This window comes from Trematosphaeria pertusa (genome assembly GCF_010094035.1).
Source record: "Trematosphaeria pertusa strain CBS 122368 unplaced genomic scaffold BU26scaffold_11, whole genome shotgun sequence".
Taxonomy (NCBI): domain Eukaryota; kingdom Fungi; phylum Ascomycota; class Dothideomycetes; order Pleosporales; family Trematosphaeriaceae; genus Trematosphaeria; species Trematosphaeria pertusa.
In genome coordinates this window covers 1,259,397-1,279,642 of record NW_022987222.1, presented here as the reverse complement: position 1 = coordinate 1,279,642, position 20,246 = coordinate 1,259,397, and the positions used below count along the sequence as shown (strand labels likewise).

At 53.1% G+C, this 20,246-nt stretch overlaps 12 protein-coding genes across 12 annotated transcripts; 4 read left to right on the top strand and 8 right to left on the bottom strand.

The window, feature by feature from the left end:
- Positions 1-1,769: 1,769 nt before the first annotated feature.
- BU26DRAFT_507887 (uncharacterized protein) lies at positions 1,770-2,252 on the bottom strand (the record flags this gene model as incomplete). Its single annotated transcript, XM_033827031.1, has 1 exon — positions 1,770-2,252. One exon carries the CDS (start codon positions 2,250-2,252, stop codon positions 1,770-1,772), a length of 483 nt encoding a protein of 160 aa, XP_033681287.1.
- Positions 2,253-3,115: 863 nt separating this feature from the next.
- Positions 3,116-3,406, top strand: BU26DRAFT_409813 (uncharacterized protein; the record flags this gene model as incomplete). Its single annotated transcript, XM_033822917.1, has 1 exon — positions 3,116-3,406. A coding segment is annotated over one exon (291 nt), but the record flags the coding sequence as incomplete, so codon positions are not given.
- Positions 3,407-4,605: 1,199 nt separating this feature from the next.
- Positions 4,606-5,166, top strand: BU26DRAFT_567768 (uncharacterized protein; the record flags this gene model as incomplete). Its single annotated transcript, XM_033833691.1, has 1 exon — positions 4,606-5,166. One exon carries the CDS (start codon positions 4,606-4,608, stop codon positions 5,164-5,166), a length of 561 nt encoding a protein of 186 aa, XP_033681285.1.
- Positions 5,167-5,427: 261 nt separating this feature from the next.
- On the bottom strand, positions 5,428-6,728 carry BU26DRAFT_567767 (uncharacterized protein; the record flags this gene model as incomplete). The annotated part of the gene is made up of 3 exons (XM_033833690.1): positions 5,428-6,029; positions 6,099-6,167; positions 6,362-6,728. The coding sequence occupies 3 exons, from the start codon at positions 6,726-6,728 to the stop codon at positions 5,428-5,430; spliced, it is 1,038 nt and encodes a 345-aa protein (XP_033681284.1).
- A 553-nt stretch (positions 6,729-7,281) lies between these two features.
- BU26DRAFT_567766 (uncharacterized protein) lies at positions 7,282-7,788 on the bottom strand (the record flags this gene model as incomplete). Its single annotated transcript, XM_033833689.1, has 1 exon — positions 7,282-7,788. The coding sequence occupies one exon, from the start codon at positions 7,786-7,788 to the stop codon at positions 7,282-7,284; it is 507 nt and encodes a 168-aa protein (XP_033681283.1).
- Positions 7,789-9,054: 1,266 nt separating this feature from the next.
- On the bottom strand, positions 9,055-9,516 carry BU26DRAFT_567764 (uncharacterized protein; the record flags this gene model as incomplete). The annotated part of the gene is made up of 1 exon (XM_033833688.1): positions 9,055-9,516. One exon carries the CDS (start codon positions 9,514-9,516, stop codon positions 9,055-9,057), a length of 462 nt encoding a protein of 153 aa, XP_033681282.1.
- A 135-nt stretch (positions 9,517-9,651) lies between these two features.
- Positions 9,652-11,133, bottom strand: BU26DRAFT_521718 (uncharacterized protein). Its single transcript, XM_033829606.1, has one exon. It carries the CDS (start codon positions 11,091-11,093, stop codon positions 9,870-9,872), a length of 1,224 nt encoding a protein of 407 aa, XP_033681281.1. The 5' UTR covers positions 11,094-11,133; the 3' UTR covers positions 9,652-9,869.
- A 554-nt stretch (positions 11,134-11,687) lies between these two features.
- BU26DRAFT_553181 (uncharacterized protein) lies at positions 11,688-13,064 on the bottom strand. Its single transcript, XM_033832193.1, has 3 exons — positions 12,772-13,064; positions 12,015-12,722; positions 11,688-11,946 (listed from the first exon to the last, which is right to left on the bottom strand). The coding sequence occupies exons 1-2, from the start codon at positions 12,980-12,982 to the stop codon at positions 12,163-12,165; spliced, it is 771 nt and encodes a 256-aa protein (XP_033681280.1). The 5' UTR covers positions 12,983-13,064; the 3' UTR covers positions 11,688-11,946; positions 12,015-12,162.
- A 1,008-nt stretch (positions 13,065-14,072) lies between these two features.
- On the top strand, positions 14,073-14,581 carry BU26DRAFT_65328 (uncharacterized protein). Its single transcript, XM_033836160.1, has one exon. It carries the CDS (start codon positions 14,265-14,267, stop codon positions 14,520-14,522), a length of 258 nt encoding a protein of 85 aa, XP_033681279.1. The 5' UTR covers positions 14,073-14,264; the 3' UTR covers positions 14,523-14,581.
- BU26DRAFT_553180 (uncharacterized protein) lies at positions 14,083-14,850 on the top strand (the record flags this gene model as incomplete). The annotated part of the gene is made up of 1 exon (XM_033832192.1): positions 14,083-14,850. Exon 1 carries the CDS (start codon positions 14,536-14,538, stop codon positions 14,848-14,850), a length of 315 nt encoding a protein of 104 aa, XP_033681278.1. The 5' UTR covers positions 14,083-14,535.
- A 371-nt stretch (positions 14,851-15,221) lies between these two features.
- BU26DRAFT_65314 (uncharacterized protein) lies at positions 15,222-17,990 on the bottom strand. Its single transcript, XM_033836159.1, has 2 exons — positions 16,859-17,990; positions 15,222-16,810 (listed from the first exon to the last, which is right to left on the bottom strand). Exons 1-2 carry the CDS (start codon positions 17,634-17,636, stop codon positions 15,324-15,326), a joined length of 2,265 nt encoding a protein of 754 aa, XP_033681277.1. The 5' UTR covers positions 17,637-17,990; the 3' UTR covers positions 15,222-15,323.
- BU26DRAFT_65313 (uncharacterized protein) lies at positions 17,991-20,013 on the bottom strand. The gene is made up of 2 exons (XM_033836158.1): positions 18,796-20,013; positions 17,991-18,746 (listed from the first exon to the last, which is right to left on the bottom strand). The coding sequence occupies exons 1-2, from the start codon at positions 19,826-19,828 to the stop codon at positions 18,346-18,348; spliced, it is 1,434 nt and encodes a 477-aa protein (XP_033681276.1). The 5' UTR covers positions 19,829-20,013; the 3' UTR covers positions 17,991-18,345.
- Between the last annotated feature and the right edge of the window lie 233 nt (positions 20,014-20,246).

Genomic DNA, 20,246 nt, shown 5'->3' with positions numbered 1-20,246 from the left:
TATAAGTTTATTTTATAAAAAAGCTTATATATTAATTTATAAGCTATATATTAGAAGTTTTTAAAAAAACTTAATAAATTTATAAATCTTAATTACTAACTAAATACTATAGCTTTTTAAAATTTCTAAGCTAATATAGAGTTACTAGTAGTATATAAATAATATACTAAAATTTTATTTACTTATCTATTATAGTTCTTATTTTAGGGGGGGGTAAGAGATACTAAAAAGTGTGCGTTGAGTGGGGTCTGTGCGTTGAGTGGGGAAATACAGTATAGCCCCTGCAGCCTGGATGAAGCGAGCGCACTAATTTCAATAGGCGTCGGTTTACTGGATATGGAGCCGGACGGTAAGTGAAGAAAGCGGCTCGATGAACGCTTCCGAAGGCATTGATGCTGATGTAAGTAGGTATGAATGCTGAGTGAGAATACTTCGCTGATAGAAACGGAGCTTACGCGCGGAGGAGTGTTCCGCTTTGATGTGCTTCCGGAGATCCGCCGTCTGGTTTTTGATGTCAACTTCGACGACGACGACGACGACGAAAACTTGAAGCTATACTTGCTATGCCGCCCTAACGACTAGAGCTAGGATATGACGGAGACGAGGAGGATGGCTACGGAACTGGAGCGGACTACGCATATCCAACGTCTGTCTGACATGCAAGCAGGTCTTGAACGGAACGCCCTGTTACATCTACGACGACGAGGCGACGTACACTATTTGCATTAATAACTTCGACACGCGCGTCGTCATCTAGAGAGCGGGTGTCTTTCGCCTTCTACAGCAAGTGCACAGCGTCGACGGCGTCGCCAAGGGAGATACGACTATTATCCTCCCTCCACGGTTTATCCCTTTGTGAGAGACGCCTTGAGGGAGAGGATAAGCGACTTGATAACCGTCTGGGGTGGCTGGTGGCCGATAAAACGTTGGACTAGCGGGTATCCGCTCTTCGACACGAATTTCGACTCCGTCTTCATGCACAGCTCTACGCTACTAGTGGGAAGCGCTGTGGCTGGAGTGAGTCGTGGCTCGGCTTTCGGAAAGATGTTGAGTACTAGCGCCCGCGCTTCGGTATCGTACGCTACTTGCGACTCCTCCACGGCGTTGATCCGCAACTTTGGGAGCGGGTGGTTTTGCAGTTCGTTCAGAAGGGGGAATATTTGGTGTGCAACGCAGGTCGCCTTTCAAGGATCGGCGTGAATGACTTCGCCTATCCGGGGGGGCGGCCGGCACTCGGTCACGGCACGCCATTTGTCGAGCATATGGTGGATGCCGGTGTGGGCATCTTCGTGCGGGGAGGTCGTGAGCATCTTGGGGAATAGGAGGGGGCCGGGGTCAAGGTTGGCCAAGAGGCGTACGATTTCGCTCCTGACGTGGCTGTTGAGGGACGCGCTTGAGGCGGAAAAGATGAGCGTTGTACGGTCGAGATTGACATCAAGAGGGTTAAGAATACGTTTCACCATAGAGGTGCGGTGAATGTTTGACCTGAATGCTGTGCAAGAACGAGTATTGAGAGGGGGCCGTGCCTGCACACTGATGCGTCATGGCTTCCGTGTGAGTCAATGCGCTCTCTCTCGGAGTCACAGTCACGATACTCACAGCGAACGAATTCGACACTCCCAAATATTTATCATAATTAAGCGCAAGAAGAAATTACATTACATCTAGCTACATTACCCAAGAAGAGGAGTTTAACCCAAAACAGAAAAAAGCACCGTACAGATTCCAAAGAGAATAAGAAAGTATCAACACCGCACATCTCGACCCCGTTACGCATCCCCCGAATTCTCGTCATGGATGCTTAGCAGTGCATCAACTTGCCGCACTTCCTGCTCTAGCGGAAGTATCCTCCGGACACCATCCCCCTCTTGACACTTATGCTCCAGGTATTTGCGGAACAACGTGGCCGCTTCAAGCGCGATGCGCTCGTCCATGCCCAGGTACAACCTGCATTGGCGTGCAGCTTCTGCCTCTCTTGGCGCAAAGGAAGTGATATCTGGTTCCAGTACCGCCTCGTATTTCGATCGAAAAGACTTGAAGTGTTGCACAAGCTCCAGGAGTTGAGCCCTTATCTCTCTGAGGAGATTATTGTTGCCTTTGGATCTGCCGTCTCTCAAACTTTTCACGCTCTCGTATACTTCGGTCGGTGTCGCGGATACGTCCTTGTGGAGGACGACTCGGGCTTCGAGAATTAGCGAAAATAGTTCTGAAGCTGAGCTTTCGGCGGTGGAGCCCGCTTCTGATGTCGACATTGTCTGGTGGTAGGTTCGATCGAGCGGGATTTCTTGAGGACCGGCAACGCGGGAGATGTGTGCGAGCAAATCGTGTTGGCGTTCGTTGCGGAGATTGCGAAGGTGGTGAATGATAGAAGGTTGAGCAGTAGAAGTATTGCATTTATATGGGGAGGGAGAGTCATACACCACGCTGTGCCACTATGCTGATATTCCGTGTCTTTGGTTAAGTGAGTCCGCCATAGCCAGTGTGACTGAACGCAACTAAGAAAGATCCGGGAGGCAGGCAGAACAACCGCAAATCTGAACAGTGCAAAGCAAGGATAGATGTTCTGCGCTGTTCGCCTGCTTGGACTGCTCCAATAGTTGAGCTCTGGGCATGCGACTATATGTATGACCATACCAGTGCGTTGTTTCGCATGACATGCGGCATGTGACTCAATATATAGTGCCGAGTATGTACTCTACTTATTCAGCTGGGCTTGGAGGATGCCGCGCAGCTTGCCTAATCGTAGAGGAACTTTGAAGAAAGGAGGGCCGATCGAAGAATGGAATGTACCGGAGGATTGCGTTGGACTACAGGATTGGTACGGAAATCCCCGGTATTTGAATGTCGGTAGGGGGGAGACTATGTTTAAAGTATCTGCACACTCTTCCCCGGGCCTTGCATCAAAGCATTAACGGCTACTACAGAAGCAAAACCACGAAGTAGTCGCGTTCCCGTCGCCGATACTAAAAACCCGCCTCAGTAGACGCAGATCGTCTATCACAAATTAACCATGGCTACAGCGCCCTTACCGCGCGGAGAAGCGCTATTGCAATCCCTCGAAAAGCTTGATGAGATCCACGAACGCATTTCCAAACTTGCCCAGAAGATGATTCGACTGCGTGTTCAAGCGCAAACCGCATTGCTGACAGTGGAGCGGGAGCGTGCCGGTATGCAGCTCAAGGCTGTGATGGAGACGCTCGAGAAAGAGATCCGAGAGCAGCGCGAAGCGAGTCGGAGCATCAGTATAGTGGATATTGCGGAGTTGTATAGGGTAGCTGGGAGGACTCGCGATGAAGCGCTAGGAGAAGCTAGAAGGGATTTTGAGGATACGGCGAGGGCTGTGAAGGTGGTGGAGGAGAGGATTGCGGAATTCAGGGCTGATGTCGTGTATGGCTTTTCGGAGAGGCAGTGAAGGAGCGGGGTGGGGATTGTGGGTCTAAGTATCACTGATGCTCTGACTGTGACAGCAAAAAGCATTCAATTCCGAGAGAGCTGCAGGATGAACGTTGAAGAGGGCCGCGGGCTCACATCGTCAATATATCCTCAGTGATCCATTGTGGTACACTAATCCCGAAAGTTTCAGAGCCACCCAACAGAAAGCAGCAAACTGACTATATTTTCAACCTAGAAAGGTACCTTTGCTTGCCGCGCACTTAACCCGACTATATCACGCTCGCAATCTTGCGGCATTAATATCGTCGCCGAGCTGAGGCTTCCCGAGGAATTCGTCTCCACCGGCGTTCTCACGATCCACGAACCGCGTCGAAAGCGCCATATTACGCACGGAGCGTAGAGAATCACGACACAGAAGATGGCGAAAAACTCTTGAGTTAGGAGTTAGAGAGCATAAAAGACTACTTCAGCCAGTTTACCAAGGAGCGCCTGCTCGCTTGGTTTAACGGCATGGGCGCTGGACTTGGGGGAAGTGGCGGCGCATTGTGCGGTGTGCGATTCATTGGAGGTAAGGGTGATAATACGTCAGGGTGAGCTTATACTGATGAGGCAAGGGGGCTTGCGACAATAAATCGAGCGCAATGGGGTCCGTTCCAACGGAGTTTCGTCTCGACGTTTCAAAGATGCTCCTGCCGTGTGGTTCAAGGCTCTTAGTTTCCCCTCTCGCTCACACAGACAGTACTTGCCTGCTAGCTTTCGATACCGAAACAATGCATCGCCGCGTGTGCCAGATTACTTGCACGCCTTTAACATCTCACTTCGACAGTGCACAGCAATCTGGATTCTCACATCAAACAGCAATTCAATTATTTCCCACTATCACTACCGTTGGATTTCTCGCACCCGCATTACCACAGCCGAGCCACCAATTTTCACAACTTACATTCTTGTCCTGCGACCCCCCAAACGTCCCTCTCACTACGCGTCAAAAACATCGCCGACATGTGTTCCGTCAGGCCACCATATTTCGATTTCCCCATACCCACACCGCTCAAGAACGCCGCACTCGACGTGCTCGCGATGAACACCGCCGCCGACGACGTACACCTGCGTGTCGAGGAGTTGGATTAGCAACACAGCTTCCATTACCGAGTGGAAACCGTAACGGCCAAGGTTAACCTCGGGCGATGCATCGACGCGCTCGAGCAGTGCATGGCGAAATACACAAAGGACTTCACCACGGTGTCCGAAGTCGACATCAAATTAGACTTCTTGGCCGTTAGGGCCCATGTCATCCAGGCGGAGGAGTCGGCGAAGAAGGTACTCGCCATCTGGACGGAGCATTACAACAAAGCGCGGAAGAACTTCGTCGCTACTAGGGCGGCGTTTGATTGTGTCATGCGATGGACCGAGCAGGTCAACTACGCCTGGAACGAGCTGCGATTGAGTGACGGAACCTCGCATCTCCCCGATGCCGCTCGCGAAGCCTACAGCAATCCGGAGGCATGCAACACACTCACTGAATTTGGAGAGACGCCGGCGGAGGTGAAGGAAAGGACGAAAGCTGAAAGAAGGATGGCTATTCAGGCATGGAAAAAGTTGAGGAAGGCGTGTGCTGACTCCGCTGTAGCGCAGGCGCGCGACGAGCAGCTGAGGATGGTAGAGAACAGGGCGGCAATGCGAGACGGGCAGCCATGGGATAACGAAGGGATGCACACCCAGGCCGACTGGGCACTTGAAAACAAATGGGCTTCGTATGAAATGCTATGGTAGTCAGGTATGCATTGTACACATAGTCGGTACTTCCGATCATCGTGAAGTAGCTTATCTCTCTTACTAGCCACTAGACAGAGTACTTCAGCCCGTGTCGAAATTGTATACCCCTCAGCTACCGCCACAGTTGAACTGAACGATTTCTCTGCTGCTCCTTAGTTGCTTCCGGTGCCACCTTCCCCGTTCGTCATCTTGCCCTCCGTCTGCCGTACCTGGCCACATTCAGCTTCCTCTGCGCCTCTCGCATTGCTCCGGCGTGTCTCAAAGCCCTCGATTATACCTTGCAAACTCTTGATCAAGTTCCTGCATTTCCCGGGCAAGCTGAGACATCTCTCTCTCAAATTGCTGCATTTCTCGCGCTAGCTGAGACATCTCTCGCTCGAGTTGCTGCATCTCGCGATGGAACTGCGGCATCTCCCGGCCGAACTGCTCCATGCCCCGCTGGAGTTGCCCTAAGCCTTGATGAACCTGCACTATGACTCCAGGACGCCGTTGTGTTGTTCCGCTAGGTCCGGTCTCTACTCGTTCCGCCGTCTTCATAGCTTCGTCGCGTATTTTCATAGCTTGTTCTCTCTGCTTTGCGGCCGCTTGTCGTTGCTTTTCTGCCGCTGCCCGCTGCTTCGCGGCTGTTGCCCGCATTTTTGCAGCTGCTTCCTCTTGCTTTGCGGCGGCTGCACGCATTTTTGCGGCTGCTTCTTGTTGTTTTATGACCTTTTCGTGCTGCTCCATAGCTTTGTCGCGCGTTGTCGTAGCTTGATAGTCGGGATACTCGTATTGGGTAAGCTTGTGGATTTGCGAATGCTTCTGGCGTTCTCGCTGTTTCCGTTTCGCGCTTAGTAGATGTTGTGGTATTGAGGAGAAGGCTATTGAAAATGTCGAAATATATACTATAGGACGTTGTGAAGGGGCGAGAAACTGACTCCTGGACTTACCCCCTCCTCGAGTGTAGGGTGGCGACAGCTCAGAAACACGTTGCTCTTGCTTGAATACGATCGCGATGTCTAGCGCACGTCAAGTCGCACATTTTGTACTAGAGAGCCTGCTTCAATGAAGAATTCCATAAGTTCCGCCAATATCAATGGTACCTTCCACGCTTGAAGAACAGCGGTCTAAGATCTCGCATCACAATCTCCATCATCCGACATACCCAGAAGCCAACACAGAAGATGCCATCTTCCAAGCTGCACTCAATTACCTCCACCAGGAGCGCCCCATTTGCTCCCCACCGCCGAACCAACTTTACTCCCAACTGCAGAGCCCGCTTTATTCACAACAACAGTCGTATTCCCCGGCCCCTCCTTCCCTTCACTGATACACGCGCCACAACATGGGTGGCGCGTCCGAATTCCCCCAGTCCTAACACCGACATGAACATTCACATCGACGTCCGCGTGGGCCCGAGCTGCGAGCCGCGCCGCCTTTGCCCTTTCTTCGGCGATATTCGCAGCTTCCTGCTCGAGCGTCGACGCGATGGTGAGAAACTTGCCGCCGAGCTCTTGGAGTTCGCGGCCGGCGTTGGCGAGTTGCTCGGCGAGGCTGATGAGGTTTTGGGGATTCGACATAGTGTTTACGTTTGCGGAAATGTGGAGGGGAGCAAGTGTTGTTTGTTCGAGCAGGGAGAGGTGGAATGCGTGATGTTGAGTACTGAGGTTGCTTGTTGGCAGGGATGTGCTTCGACGATGTCTGTCTGAAGTGTGGATGACGATTCAGGAATGGGGAAGGGCGAGGGCAGTAGTATCGATATGTATACCGAGATAGATTGCGTTTGGGTCTTGCGCATGGAATAGCGGGTGGGAAAGCTTCGCGTTGTGTGTGAATTGAAGCAGGAAATGTTGGCGTGTACTTCTCGTCACGGACATCCTTCACGAGCAGCCAACGCACTAGAAAGTGAATATCAATATCAGTGTGTCAGGAGATACAGAGTGAAAACCGTTCGCTTAGCAGAATAAGATATACTGTCACAGTTGTAGATTTTGGTTTGAATGATTGTGAAGCTATCTCTACTACTTTGCGCTTAAACGCAGACCGTCCGTAGTGCTACTACCCGAATCACCAATATACGTTTTACACTTGCAAATTCTCTGAACAATGATCGCATCATGGCTAATCAAAGAGCTAGAGTGAGGTCGACGGCGGCGGAATATGCAGCACCCGTCCACCGTCCCCAAAGCCTTCTTCATTCAACCACCGCGCATACCCATCAAAATATTCCTCAAACTCCCGTGCCTCCTTATAAATGCCCCCACTCTCCTTCCTCGCGGCATCGAGAATTCTACTTTTGCAGCCCACCCTTGATTCCTCCACATCAATCAGGAGCTCGATGACCGTGTGCATGTCATATGCATGCCTGCCGAGATCCTTGGCTATTTCCGCCGATTTTTGCTTCCAAGCTATGTACTCCTTCGTGTGCTCGAGTGTGTCGGGCTTGCTTTCCGGTGGGCAGTTCAAGTCGAGATCCAGGGCCAGCGTTGCGATTTTGTCGGCCATGGAGGCAGCGTCGCGGTATTCCTCGTCGTCTTTATTATTTCGCTTTTCGTCGCCTCCGAGATGTTTCGCCCCGTAGCTGATGGAGTCACCTAGCCGTATGAGATCGAATCTTAGGACTAGCAGCTTGCTCTCCATATTTGCTGTGGTTTTGAGATGTTTAGTGAGGTAAGGCAAGTAAATCTTTCTTCTTGGGGATGATGTCCGGGAGACTGAGGAGAGTGTGTTGTTGATGGTGTTGAAATGTTGAGTAGGGAGCTACGCCTCGTTATTTCTGAGTATTTATACTTCTCGAGCTAGCAATCTGTGAAGAGTAGAGGTTCGATGCTCTAGAATCGACTATTGAACGTTTTCGTAGGTTTGAATGCGGCAATTGACTCTCATTCACCGCAAGCGTAGTTGGCATACAAGTTCCGTTCAATATAGAGAAGTAATTCTGCCATATAAATACTGCACAGTGCTTGGCTTTCAACACTGTAGCCTTACCCAAAAACAAATTCAGATACACAGCAATTACTCTGCCCCAATTATCAATATTCGAAAATCGAGATACACTCCCACAAATCGTTATAGCCTTAACACATCCACGGAAATGAAAACCCCCGATCCAACCCCCTCGACAGCTGAAAATGAGGATATTCCTCGCCAAGTAGAAAGCGTCGCCTCCCACATTCGTGAGCTAGCCAGCCAAATCGCCAAAGAAGAAAGCGCGCGTGAACGCAACGCCGACGCAAGGATCTTCAACGCATTCTACCGGGGTGTTGACGACCTCCTCCAAGAGCATGGATCAACACTGCGCTCACTCGGTCAAAATCTCGGAGATATCGCTTACGCAATGTGGACCTTCGTGGACTGGCTTGCGAAGGAGGAAATCAAGGAGGGCCGCGACGCTAGCGTATATGACAATTTCAAGGAAGAGGCTGAGAAGCTGAATGACCAAGCTTGGTTCTTGGGTGTCAAAGCGGAAGGTTGGGCTCGGTAGCATCCGGGGGCTCTTCCGGCTATGGGAGAGCTCTTCAAACGTGTCCATGGGGATGAGGGGATCTTCGACTTTGAGAGTCGCCCATAGGGATATAGCATTGGTTTAGGCGCGTGCACGTGGGGAATGAGGTTTGGATATCGCCACTGATTGAATGGCTCACGTATGTAGCATCCAAATACAATGGCGTGATCAAGGAGCCGCGCTCCTAAAGATACAAGAACTTGCGCTTTATTCGGGACCTTTTGCACCTACAATGCTAAATGCGAGTACTCACTTGCAGGACACGCACTAGCATATGCAGAATTTGGTTCAGGAAAAATTACTCTCGAAACCCTTCAACATCCACCACCTCAGATAGTACAAGTCCAGCCAATAGTCATTGCGCATCAAAAAGTCCAAATACCACTAGTACTGTCAGAAGCTCACGGCTCAGCCTCAGCAACAGTCTTCAGAGCTCCAACTTCTCTCCTACCCTCACGCACACCTCTCTCTTCGTCACGAATTTTCTCCAGCTGCCTAAGAACCTTGTCCTTCTCAAGCAGAGCCTTCATGTACAGGTCCTCTTCGCTGCTGCTCTCCTCAACCCTTGTCGCCTCATCCTTGATCTCATCCTCTAAATGGACCTGCCTATACTGCTTCTTCTCCTCTGGCTCTCTGGTCCTAAGCGCCTCCTTATCCAACAGCTCTCCATCCATATAGTCTGCGATGGTCTCGAAAAGGAGTTTGAGATCTTCAACACCTGCGCGGAAGTCCGCGCATCCTTCTAGTATCTTGTCGAGACCGAGCGTGATCGAGTCGAGCGTATCGACGCATTCGCGGACTTCGTTGATGGAGGATCCGCTGGGCGGGCGTCGGGTGTTGTGGTTTGGGCTCGGTGGAGACATGTTCGTAGTTCGTAGAATAGAAGGAGCTGTGAGAGTAACTCTGAAGGAAGGTGGCTACCGTAGCTTGTATGGGATTGATATGGTTGGAGGTAAGACGCAGCAAATTATTCCTGTTGTGGCAGTTACATAGACTCAGGAAAGTAAGTAGGATATGGACAGAAGTCATGCTGTTTGTGTAGCTAATTCCATGCTTTTGAGACATTGAAAGGGCGAGACATTCACATACAGGTGAGTGTCAATGACAAACAGTGATGAAGGATGGAATGACCCCACCTATAAGCTGCGTGAAACACTGGGAAATGAAGTATTTTGTACCACGCTTCGTTCGCATGTACTATGCCACGAGCGGATGCTTACGCTCTTGAATCACTCCTCATCTTCCTAATCTCGACCAACACCTCTTCCTTCGTCCATCCCTTCTCCAACCCACGGATCAGAAGATCCTGCTCACTCTCGGGCGCCATACCCGCTGTCTGCGGAACACGCCGATCCAAATTCGTGGGGAACGGATACCCTTCCGCGACATTACCCACAAAGGCCCTGACTTCGTCGCTGAGACCTTCCTTCCTGTACCGCTCAACCAACCCATCCCACGTCCTCTCAATAAGCGGATACGTATCGATCATCTCCATCGGTTTGCCGAAAGCAGATGATATCTGCAAGAGATTTGCAGAGCGCATGATGGACGAGGAATCGTTCTGCCCGGCCGCATGGAACAGCGCGGGATTGAAGAAGAGTCCATCGCCTTGCGAAAGCGGCACGGCGACATATTTCTCCAGGAAGTAGTTCTGGAACTCCGGGATGCGGTACGCCATGTATCCCTCCTCGAACATTTGGCTGAAGGGAAGCAAACGCGTCGGACCGCTTTCGAGGGGCATATCTGAATGCGCCACGGCGCCTTGCAGCGTCAGGAACTGCGAGGCAACCTGCAGCGCTTTTGGGAACTTTGTACACGACGCGTTGTCTTGAAAGCCGATGTGGTAGTCGCGATGCGAGATCTGCGCCTTCGCGCCGGGCTTCACGATGTTGACTTGCGCCGTGAGGCGATGGTGCGGGCCCAGCCACGCCGACGATATGATCGGAAGCCACGGGTTCGAGTAATACGCCAGGAAAGATTCCGGGTCCTGGAGACAGTGCTTCGAAAACGAATTCCAGATCCTATCGTTCGCGCCGGAGCCTGCAAAATGGTCGCCTCGCTTGCCAGCGAGCTTCTTCTCGTTCTCGATAATCTGAGCATAGACTTGGTTCACCTTCTCTAAAAGTGGTTTGTCTTTGTATAGCCCTTTCGTAACGAAGACTCCTGGGCCGGAGAGGAGGATGTGGTACCATTCATCCTGGAGTGCTTCGCGTTGCTCTGCCGTGGTAGCGTGGAAGTCTGGCAGGTCGTAGGTTGGTACATTCGACTGGATTGAGGCGGCGAGAGGATAGTGAACTGGAACGGATTCCGTTGTGAGCCTCGTGAAGTCTTCGAGCGATGGAGGTTTCTCCATGCAGAATAGCCGAGGTTTTATTGGCGATTGGCCAGCGCCATTGGCATGCCCGTTTGTCGCATGAAAGCCATTCGCGGACCCGTCCATAATGGTTATGGAGTATAGAGAAGAGTAGGGCATCTGAGCATCAGAATCCAGCGTGGTGGAGCGGGCTTAAAGCTTAAAGTGGAGGTTGATGTCATTCTGAAATAGGCAGTTCTGCCCGCCTTCAGCGTCGCTTCGGGTAGCGGCGCCTCTTACCCGATCGGGGATGAGCTACTCAACGGTGTGGGGAATTCTGAGGAACGACGGCAAAGGAAGCAGATCAGTTCTTCGGTCCCAACGCAAGGCGGGGGCTTGGTGTCATACTACGGCTAAACACCAGCTTTCAACATTTCAAAACACCGGGAAAAGGACCCAACGACACTACTCGGCTGTGAGCGAACGACAGGATGATGGGGTGTGTGGAAGGAAGAATAGTGGATCTGTATTAGAGCTAACGAGCGTGATGCCCGTGTCTCGCAGTGGAGGTGCACATCCAAACTGCCAAAGACATCATACGGACGGGGCGGCATCAGGTCAACAAGTATACGGCCCTGAAATCGTGAGCTCCAATACCCCGGGGTATACGGAGGAACAAAATAAAGTAAATGGCGAGATGCATCTTCCGCACGGACACCGTGTCGTATGCACCATGTTATTCGTCGCGCTCGACCCATTAACCCAATCTGGACCCTAGACTGCCGAAGGAAGGCGGAAAGCAAAATGGCGCATTACATACCCCAATCTATGGCCAGGTACACTCATCCCTTGAACCGTTTCAGCCTTAGACATGCGATAATATTTTCCGCCGGCCCCGTAAGCAAGTCCGTCGCTTAACCCTGCCATACTCCAAATCGGGCAATTCATAACTTCTCTCCCTGATGCTCGGCGCGGTGTGTAAAATGACTTCTTATGGGTGCTGGCATGCAATAAGTTTCCGCCGTTTGGGGAGGGAAATGAATGCATTGCATCGCGGGAGAACCTTACACATTATTCTTTCTAAGCTACCGTAGCGGAGAGGGTGGCCATTCGTTCAGAGACCGAACAATACTCCCAGTTAGAATATCCGGCAGTGTCGCACAATCTACGATGCGTAGTTGATGTCTCAGGGCAGACACGCCGCTCTTTCGCGAGGTCACCGCACCATGTGGATCTTCATGATCGGATTCAGGCCTTTTTTGTCCCCGCCAACCATTGCATCGCCGGGTAGCTCCACTGGCGGAACGTGTGCGCTGTTCCTACCGAGTTCGATCGCCGCCTCGTGGCCATACAGTTCCATCTGGCGTGTTTTCTCGGGGTACGACAACTCCACTCGCGCATGGTCGTTCGACAATTCGTATGACGGCGGGGGCGGGAGTGGCTTCCCAGAACGGCGGCGAAGACAGAACAGAGCGATACCGAAGAGAAGCGCAAACACTGCGACGCCGCCAACTATGCCTCCGACTATGACGCCGGTGTGGTTAGAGTTTGGGTTCGGCGGCGTTGTCGCTGATGAGGTTGCTGACGGCGATGTGATCGAGGACGTCGACGGCGTTGGTGTCACGGTTGGGAGGACGATTGAGGACGAAGATGGGGGTGAGCAGCCGTCGATGCTATAATACGCCCAGGACGCGTTGTAGCAAGTTGCAAGATCGGCGACGATCTTCAGCTCCGATGAGCACGACAATGAACCAGAGTTGGGTCCATACAAGGTAACTGCATCATCTTCAGTCACTAGGACAAGACCAAAGGTATATGCACTCACCAGCGCATCCCGGATCCAGCTTCGCAATCTGGAAGGTCTGGGAGCGCAGATTGAGCGGCGTGCAAACACCGTCCGGATAACCATTCACAGCGTCGAGATTCTTGACCGAGCTTTGGCAATTGGCATCGCTGAAGGTTGTGATGTCCGAACTAAGAACAACTGAAAAGAGAGTAACGATCGCGAAAATTCTCAAAAGAGTGGATGATAGCATTGTGAGCAAACAAACGAGTGGATGGCCTCAGCAGGCTTCCTGAGAGGGAAGGAAGTAAAAGCGGAGCGAGACTGCGATGGAGTTAGAGAACGGGGGTGACTGGTAATTTGTAAGAAAGTCCGGACGATAAGCCTTCCTCACATATTGGTGCCAAACTTTGGGGGCATTTGGGTAGCGAGATTGTGCAGCAGGCCTCTGGAGCTGAGCACGCGTCCCGGAATTTTCGTCATGCAGCCACTGGTCTGTACCCTACGAGCTCTCCGCCGCGCCTGGAATAGCGTCATTGCGCATTGATGCAGGTACCTGCGGAGGTTGATTCAGGCTGAGATTACTGAACTGGTGAAGGAGATATGGCTGGTGTGGGTGTTCTACAACATCCGTCACCGCATGCCTGCTACACTCATATCTGCCGTAACCGCGTGCGCGTTCATTCCAAGGTTGTAACCATCTATCGGAATATGCGCCTACAGAATTGTTAGCTATCCTCGCTGCTGCCACACACGTCGTAGAGTCGTAGAGCAAAAATTCTCCGAAAGCCGTTCAATTCCCGCTGTGGCCCCACATTCAGGAACCAGCCAGACGATCCTGCGTTCGCCGAGCCCGTTGATTAGGGAAGCACCCAATGTAGAAAGTGTACCAATGAGGGAGACATGCTGACGGTTTCAAGAAAAAGGTGTGCGCTGCTTACGAAGCCGATATCACATTTCCCTTGACCAATCAGCGCGCGTCGCCCACCGTCAGCAGAGCGATCGTCAGACAGTATTTGGGGCCAATAATTTAGTCGGAGTCCGTTGAGTACCTGCATTTGGGGGCACTTGAGGGTCGAGGGAATATTCATATACTCAGCCCGGCCTGATATTTGACCGCGACGACGTCCTTAGGAGTCGTCGCAATGGTCACGTGATCCACTCTTTCTCCCTAGGTGAGCACCTGCCGCAGGCCGTTGAGAATGCACGTAAAGATAGCTCAAACCCGGAAATGGAACCCAGAGGCCATCAAATGCTCAATGTGGTGAAGTAGGGATGTCCCCATATACTTACCTAGGGACCTTACCCTAACATCCGCCTGCGCACCGATTTTACATATCACATGATCTTTCAGGCTCATCTCATTGCTCTCATCTATCTCTCACTCTTCTTTCCGCTTGTTTCTGGCTCGTTACGTCGACAGAACACATGCAAACTATCTCAAGTCTCTCGGCGCGATGCTACCCGTGGACCTAGGTAGTTAAACAGCCCACGTAATCCAGACCTGCCAATTTCAAAACACAACGGCAGTCGCCATGCTAGACCCAAGAACCGCACCTGGAGAAAAACTTTCCGTGGGCAAGTCCCCACCATCAATGGGCGCTCGCCACTTCTCCTTATGCTGTCCGCCGCTTCTCTTTCCTCCTCGCACTCCATCTACCAAACCAAACCCCAAATCCCAAACCCAAACACCGCCCACGTCCCCATTCTTCTCCGCTCCAAGTATCCCATACCGTAGCACGACTATTCCTCTATTAAGAATACGCCTCACTTCTCCTCCTCGCATCGACTAGCCCATTCACCAACATGAAGCTCGCCTTCCTCGCCACCATTTACTTATTCAGCCTCACCCTCGCCGTCGCCCCGCAAGACGATCACACCCCAGTGCCTCAGCACAGCGACTGGTCCCACTACCGCGCCATCGCCCGGCTCCCGCGCGGTATCACCATCCCCACTACCGCCCCCGCCTCCGGCACGCCTCTCCCGCACGACGACGCACCCGCCGAAACCCCCGAGGATATCGACGCGCGCCAGCAGTGGCCGTGGGAGAAGGAGCCGCACGTCATCGGGGTGTATCCCGACGGGCGGCCGAAGTGCCGGATCATGTCTATGACCGCGTGAGTAGTGCTACTCGTTGCGCAGCTGGTAGTGGATGGCACGTGAGTGACTAACAGGTTGGGGCAGTGGACATACTGAGGGACCGTGCCCGCCGAAGCTTTCGAAGGAAAAGATCGCGGAGATTCTGCGCGATGAGTGGTGCAGGAATAACTGCTGCGATGAGGAGGGGGAGCCGTGTAGGGCATAGAGCGGGGCGGGATATGATGGAGATAGAGTTGGAGAGGGGGATGCGAAGGGAAGGAAGGGTGTGAAGGGATTGCCGGGGAGTTCATGGGGTGATATTCTCGCGCGGCTTATAATGGGGCTTGGACAGAGCTAACGGTAGGAGAACGGGGCCTGGCGCTGGGATCGTTTGGTATTGTTTGTACTGCATGCGTATGCAACTGCTCCTACAAAGAACTCCGTACTAGACCTCCGTCTCAATCTGGGTATCATAATCGTGTGTTCATTCCGTCATCACCAAAATGCCCAATCTTCTAGCCCCCACCATATGCGATCTGCATCCGCCGTGCGTGCGCTGCTCTTCTTCTCGCTTGCGCTGTCGTGGGTTGCGGTGGCTGTGGTGGAGGGATAGTATCAATGACTTCCATTTTGTAGGCCATACTGTGGGGAAGCGTGGCGCTTTCGGTCGCAGGCTCTTGAGACTGCTCCGAAGGTGAAGGCAGGGGAGCTTGACCCGTCGAACGGGGAACATTAGCTTCCTTTGACTTGTCGGGTTCAGCAGCAACTATTGGAAGCGTTGAGGCGGGGACCTCAGTGGGAATCGGTGGGCTAGAGGAGCCTGGAGCTCTGGCGGCTGGACGTGGAGGCAATGGGGGCGGCTGTTCTTCATGTTCTTCATCACAGGCGGTCTCTCGGGCGGAGGAGTCGCTATCAGCTTTGACCAGCAACTTTTCCGGGGTCCCCGAAGCGACCACACGAGATCCCGAAGGCTCGTCCTGAGTGGCATTTGTCTCGGTACTAGAAGCGTTCGATAATAGTCTACGCAGCAGCTTTGACGGGTTCTCCGGGGCTGATGTTTCTGCACCTTCCTCATTGCAGCTTGGTAGAGCCGATACAGCAGACCTGCTCGTTCCTGGGCGACGGATCTGCGAATAGCGTCGCGGCGGTAGTAACGGCGTTTCGTCCTTGGGTGATGACGGCACGTCTACCGTCGGGGAGGCACTTGCCGGCGGCGGCCTTATGCTGGGCACCGGGGTCGTCGCACCAGAATCAGCTCCCCCAAGCATGGCCGGACAGCTCGAAGGTGACGGCAGCACTGGCGAGGAGGCGACAGATGTCGCCGGAGTCGACGCATTAAGGGAGATGTTGGTGTCCGCGCTCTGATAACTCTGAATACTGTCTCGCGCCTCGCTGGGTAGTATCCATGGCGAGAGGTCGTTGATGAGCGAAGACTGACTGGGTAGGGAAGGAAGCGAAGGGAGCGAGCGATGCTTCGGTGTCGGCTTCCGTACCTGCACGGCCTTGGGTCGATACCGCATCGCTGAAAGGGGGATAGTGGCGGCTTGATCGACGGATACGGAGGCGGTGGAGTCGTAGCGTTCGAGAGGCTTCTCATTGAGGGTGGGCATCCGCCTCACTTGATCAAAGGATGCGCGTGGTTTCATCTCAAAAGATCGCTGTGGCCGTACTTGATCTGAGTATGCGCGAGGGCGAACATGGTCCAAGGATGCTCGACGCATGTCGTAAAGGGTAGATTCGGAAGTTCGGACCTGGTCGAGAGACCTTCGGGCTGGAAATACCTCCATAGGTGGTCGTGATGGGGCGTAGACAGGCGACTTATCTGTCTCTAAGCCTGACGAAGTGTCGAGGGCCTCCTTGTCGGAGGATGGAGACAGGATAGCATCTAACGAGGCTGCCCGTGGCTTTGGCGGAGGTGCGTACAGGTCCAGGTTGTCCGGGTCTGGAAGGTCGTCCGGTGTGCTGCCAGGAAGCTCTATAGGTAGAGAGTTGATCGAGCCCGCTTGGTGCATGTTAGCAATGGCAACACTGGGACGGCAAGGTGGCATACCATCGATCTTATCCCGGTGCACCTCGGACACGGTGATGCTGGGCAGCGACAAATTCTTCTGGCTCAATCTCCACTTCTGCCTCGAATGCGGACTGCGCAAGATATCCCTTCCCTCATCCTGAATCCAGGGCCGCGACGGTGCCTCATAGATAGGATCGTGAGGACCATACGCGCCGTTCATCTCAGCGGTCTGCATAGCCTGCACAGCTGCCATGAGGCTTGAATGGCACAGCGTCAGGTACTGCTGCTTGTTTATGAGCTTCTTGTGATGAGACAAGACCCACTCAAACTTGCGTCTCAGCCCGACTGTGCCGCCGTCATCTCCGGTCACGCGCACGGTCTCCATGTAGACGCCGATGTCGTTTAACGACCGCTCGATGTCGACCAAGATCATGTCAACCCAGGCTTTCTTGTCTGGCCATGCTTCTAGGTGGTCTATGACGGCGGGCGAGACGTAGAGCCGAGAAGCCTCTGTTACATCCTGTCGTACGCGCTGGATCAAGTTGATGAAGACTTCGGTTTCTGAGGAGACCTTTCCTTGTTGGGACGCGAACTCTGCGAAGTCGAACACAGTGGATAGCGATGAGAAGATTTTGGTGATGTCGTCTGAGGATGTCCCAGAGAGCGGGCCAGATGTTCGGTCGAAAGAGTCCTGTTCCTGCTTCGAAGGCTTTCGCTCAAAGAACTTCCATCGCGCGCTCTTGTCCGCGCGATCCGAGGTTGGGTCTTGCTTGGAATACAAGCTCCCAGGAAGATACAGTCCAGCGCCAGGCAGCATTTTGCCCGCGTTAGATGAAGTTGAAGATTAGTCCTCTAGGAGCGCGGAGGAAGTCGTCGGTAATGGCGCTACTGGGCCAAGAGGCGCAAACACGAGATGAGACAAGAATAGACGGTCGCATCTGGTTCCTCGCGAATTAACGACCCCATCGATCTCCAGGCCAACTCTGTCAAACTAGGCGCAGCCCGAGACGAGGTCAATGCAGGCGGTGCTCGGTGCAACTCTCAATCGGTGGGGTTATGCGCTCCCAGAGCCAATGACCTGAGAATGGACGAGGCAGTGAACTGCACGAGTGGGCGAGGTGTAGCAGAAGAGAGCGGGGCTGAGGGACGAATGCCATGCTATCAAACCAATAGCCGCGGAGCGTAACCGCGGTACGGATAGTCGCAGCCCCAGTCCGCTTGCTGGCTATCGGCAGCCTGCAGGATGTGTGTTGGAGCTCGCCGGATGTGGACAAAATTTACTTCAGTGAGACGAGGCTGTGCTTACACAACCAAAACCCCCTAACCGAGAGGCACTCCGCCTCGCTTGTGTATCCCAAATCCTTCACCTGAAACGCCTGATTCTACGCCGCAATAAGATCATGCATCGTACCAGGCTGTGTTCGAGCCCGGGCATGTGGCAGAAGAAGGCTGAGATTCCATCCGCGGAAGGGCAATAGTGGGTTCGCGAACGAAAAAAAGCAATCGATGGCTAACTATCTGTTTCCTCATTCATCGAGTCGTCGAACCACGGCGTCGCTGAACGGACGAGGTGGTTTGACGGGCTCGCCATTCTCGTCTGCGATCTGCACCAAGGCGGGGAAGATGCACAAGCTGCCCGACTTGACGCCCTGCTCAGCCTGCCAGTCAAAGTCCCACGCACTAGGCTGAGAGAACAAAGTGAATGCAAAGAGAGCAGCCCGCTTGAACATCTCCTCCAAATTTCGACTTCTCTGCGCGTTGTCCATGCGAGAATCAGCGAAGGGCCGGAGGATGTTCTCAAGGACAGTTGTGGCTGACTGTATGCTGTGAAGCCGAGCGTCATTCGCGGAGAACGGGTTCCGAACGTATGTCGACTGCATGAGCTCCGCGGTGAGAGCGCGCCATTTTGCAAAATACATTGCGTGGACTGTCAAAGTTAGTGGACCTGGCGAATAGAGCGTCTACAGTTTGCCTACCTCGGGAGCCACGGTCGACCAAAGACATCGACTGGAAGCAGCTGGCAACCTCGGGCGGAAGGAAGCTGGTGCCAGGCGGGCTATGAAGCTGCATCCTAGAAACAACTATCCAAGCGATGCAGAACCGGAGCGCAATTTCTCTTGTCGCTGCGTTTCCAAGTAGTGTACTGAGTGTCCCCACAGATACCGGCAGCTCGCTCCCAAGGGCTTGGATATCGTCGTAATCAATCATTCCAGGGCTCACTCGGCCGGTATGATAGTAGCTTTGGACGTGATTCTTGATCAGATTGCTGATTTTGGAGATCTCTCCGGAGATGGCCTTGTCTTCCAATGGCTGAGGAAGTCCGTTTTCCATCGCCAAAGCGATTGGGCTACCACTTTCCAGAGAAACGGCTTTTGCAGTGGGGCCTTTCTCTCGGTGCATGAGTGCAAGTGCGCTGGCTTCGGAGTCCCGGCCGCCGGCGGATTTCCTCCTTCTTCCTAGACAGAACCAAGCTACGAGGCTCGCGAGCAAGGCCCCAGCAATCAGACAGCCGATAGCAACACCCGCAACAGCCCCATCTGAAAGCCCGCCAGACGAAGGCTTTGCTGAAGAAGTCGTCGTGGGCGACAAGCTATTCGAAGCGGCGGACACAGAGGATGAGCTAGCTGGATCATTGGTAGTCGTTGCTGGCGTAGAAACGGGTACTGAAGCCGAAGGTATGGTTGAAATGCCTTCTGGTATGATTGTGACAGGGTTTGATGTGTCGCCCTCGACTACGCCCCAGAGTACTGAAGTCTGATCCTTTGCCCAGTAGTACCACACGTACCCTCTCTGCCATTGCGAAGCAGGGAGGTCTCCAGTGGTACGCTGTGATTCGGCGGATGTGTCCCCTGGAATCACTGGAGCGTTCAAATGTAGTATGTTGGGGTTCTTAGGAACTGAAAAGAAGGTGACTAGTGGAAATGGTGGAGTGAGCGCTGACGCTTTCTGATCGGGTCCAAATGACTGAGTTATCGTAGCTATCGCCACGGCTATGTCGCCGTCGGACATTCTGCTCACGTCGTGGGATCCAGGAAATCGAAGGTAGAGTGCTGGCTACGTTCATAGACAATTTGAACGTCGGAGCAGAAGTCTCCTGCGGAAAGGCTAGAAAGATGGACGTAATCCACGCAGCCTGACAAGAGTCGGAGAAAGAACAAAAGCAGAGGGACGGGGCTGATTATGTTTCCAGACGGCCAGAAGTGAGCGGGCGTAGAAAGACTGCATCGAGCCGTGCCACCAGGGAGGTTTCGCATCTCAGCCTTTTGGTACGTTCCGGAAAGGGATTTGGGGGGGCTCATTGCGGCACAGCACCACAACCACAACTCACCACCAACCCCTTCGCGCCCACACCAGGATCACCTTCAATCCCCGGCCCTGCATGCCCCTCACTCCACCCATCCAACAAATCAGCGCCACGGCTCTAAAA

What these genes read in the sequence shown, in the direction of transcription:
- BU26DRAFT_65313 (XM_033836158.1), bottom strand. Translation starts at nt 19,828, where the DNA reads ATGTCCGACGGCGACATAGCCGTGGCGATAGCTACGATAACTCAGTCA. An exon ending in GGTCGACCGTGGCTCCCGAG is followed by an intron (nt 18,747 to 18,795) that starts GTAGGCAAACTG and finishes TAACTTTGACAG; the next exon opens with TCCACGCAATGTATTTTGCA.
- BU26DRAFT_65314 (XM_033836159.1), bottom strand. Translation starts at nt 17,636, where the DNA reads ATGCTGCCTGGCGCTGGACTGTATCTTCCTGGGAGCTTGTATTCCAAG. An exon ending in GCACCGGGATAAGATCGATG is followed by an intron (nt 16,811 to 16,858) that starts GTATGCCACCTT and finishes ACATGCACCAAG; the next exon opens with CGGGCTCGATCAACTCTCTA.
- BU26DRAFT_65328 (XM_033836160.1), top strand. Translation starts at nt 14,265, where the DNA reads ATGCTAGACCCAAGAACCGCACCTGGAGAAAAACTTTCCGTGGGCAAG.
- BU26DRAFT_553181 (XM_033832193.1), bottom strand. Translation starts at nt 12,982, where the DNA reads ATGCTATCATCCACTCTTTTGAGAATTTTCGCGATCGTTACTCTCTTT. An exon ending in GCTGGATCCGGGATGCGCTG is followed by an intron (nt 12,723 to 12,771) that starts GTGAGTGCATAT and finishes AAGATGATGCAG; the next exon opens with TTACCTTGTATGGACCCAAC.
- BU26DRAFT_521718 (XM_033829606.1), bottom strand. Translation starts at nt 11,093, where the DNA reads ATGGACGGGTCCGCGAATGGCTTTCATGCGACAAACGGGCATGCCAAT.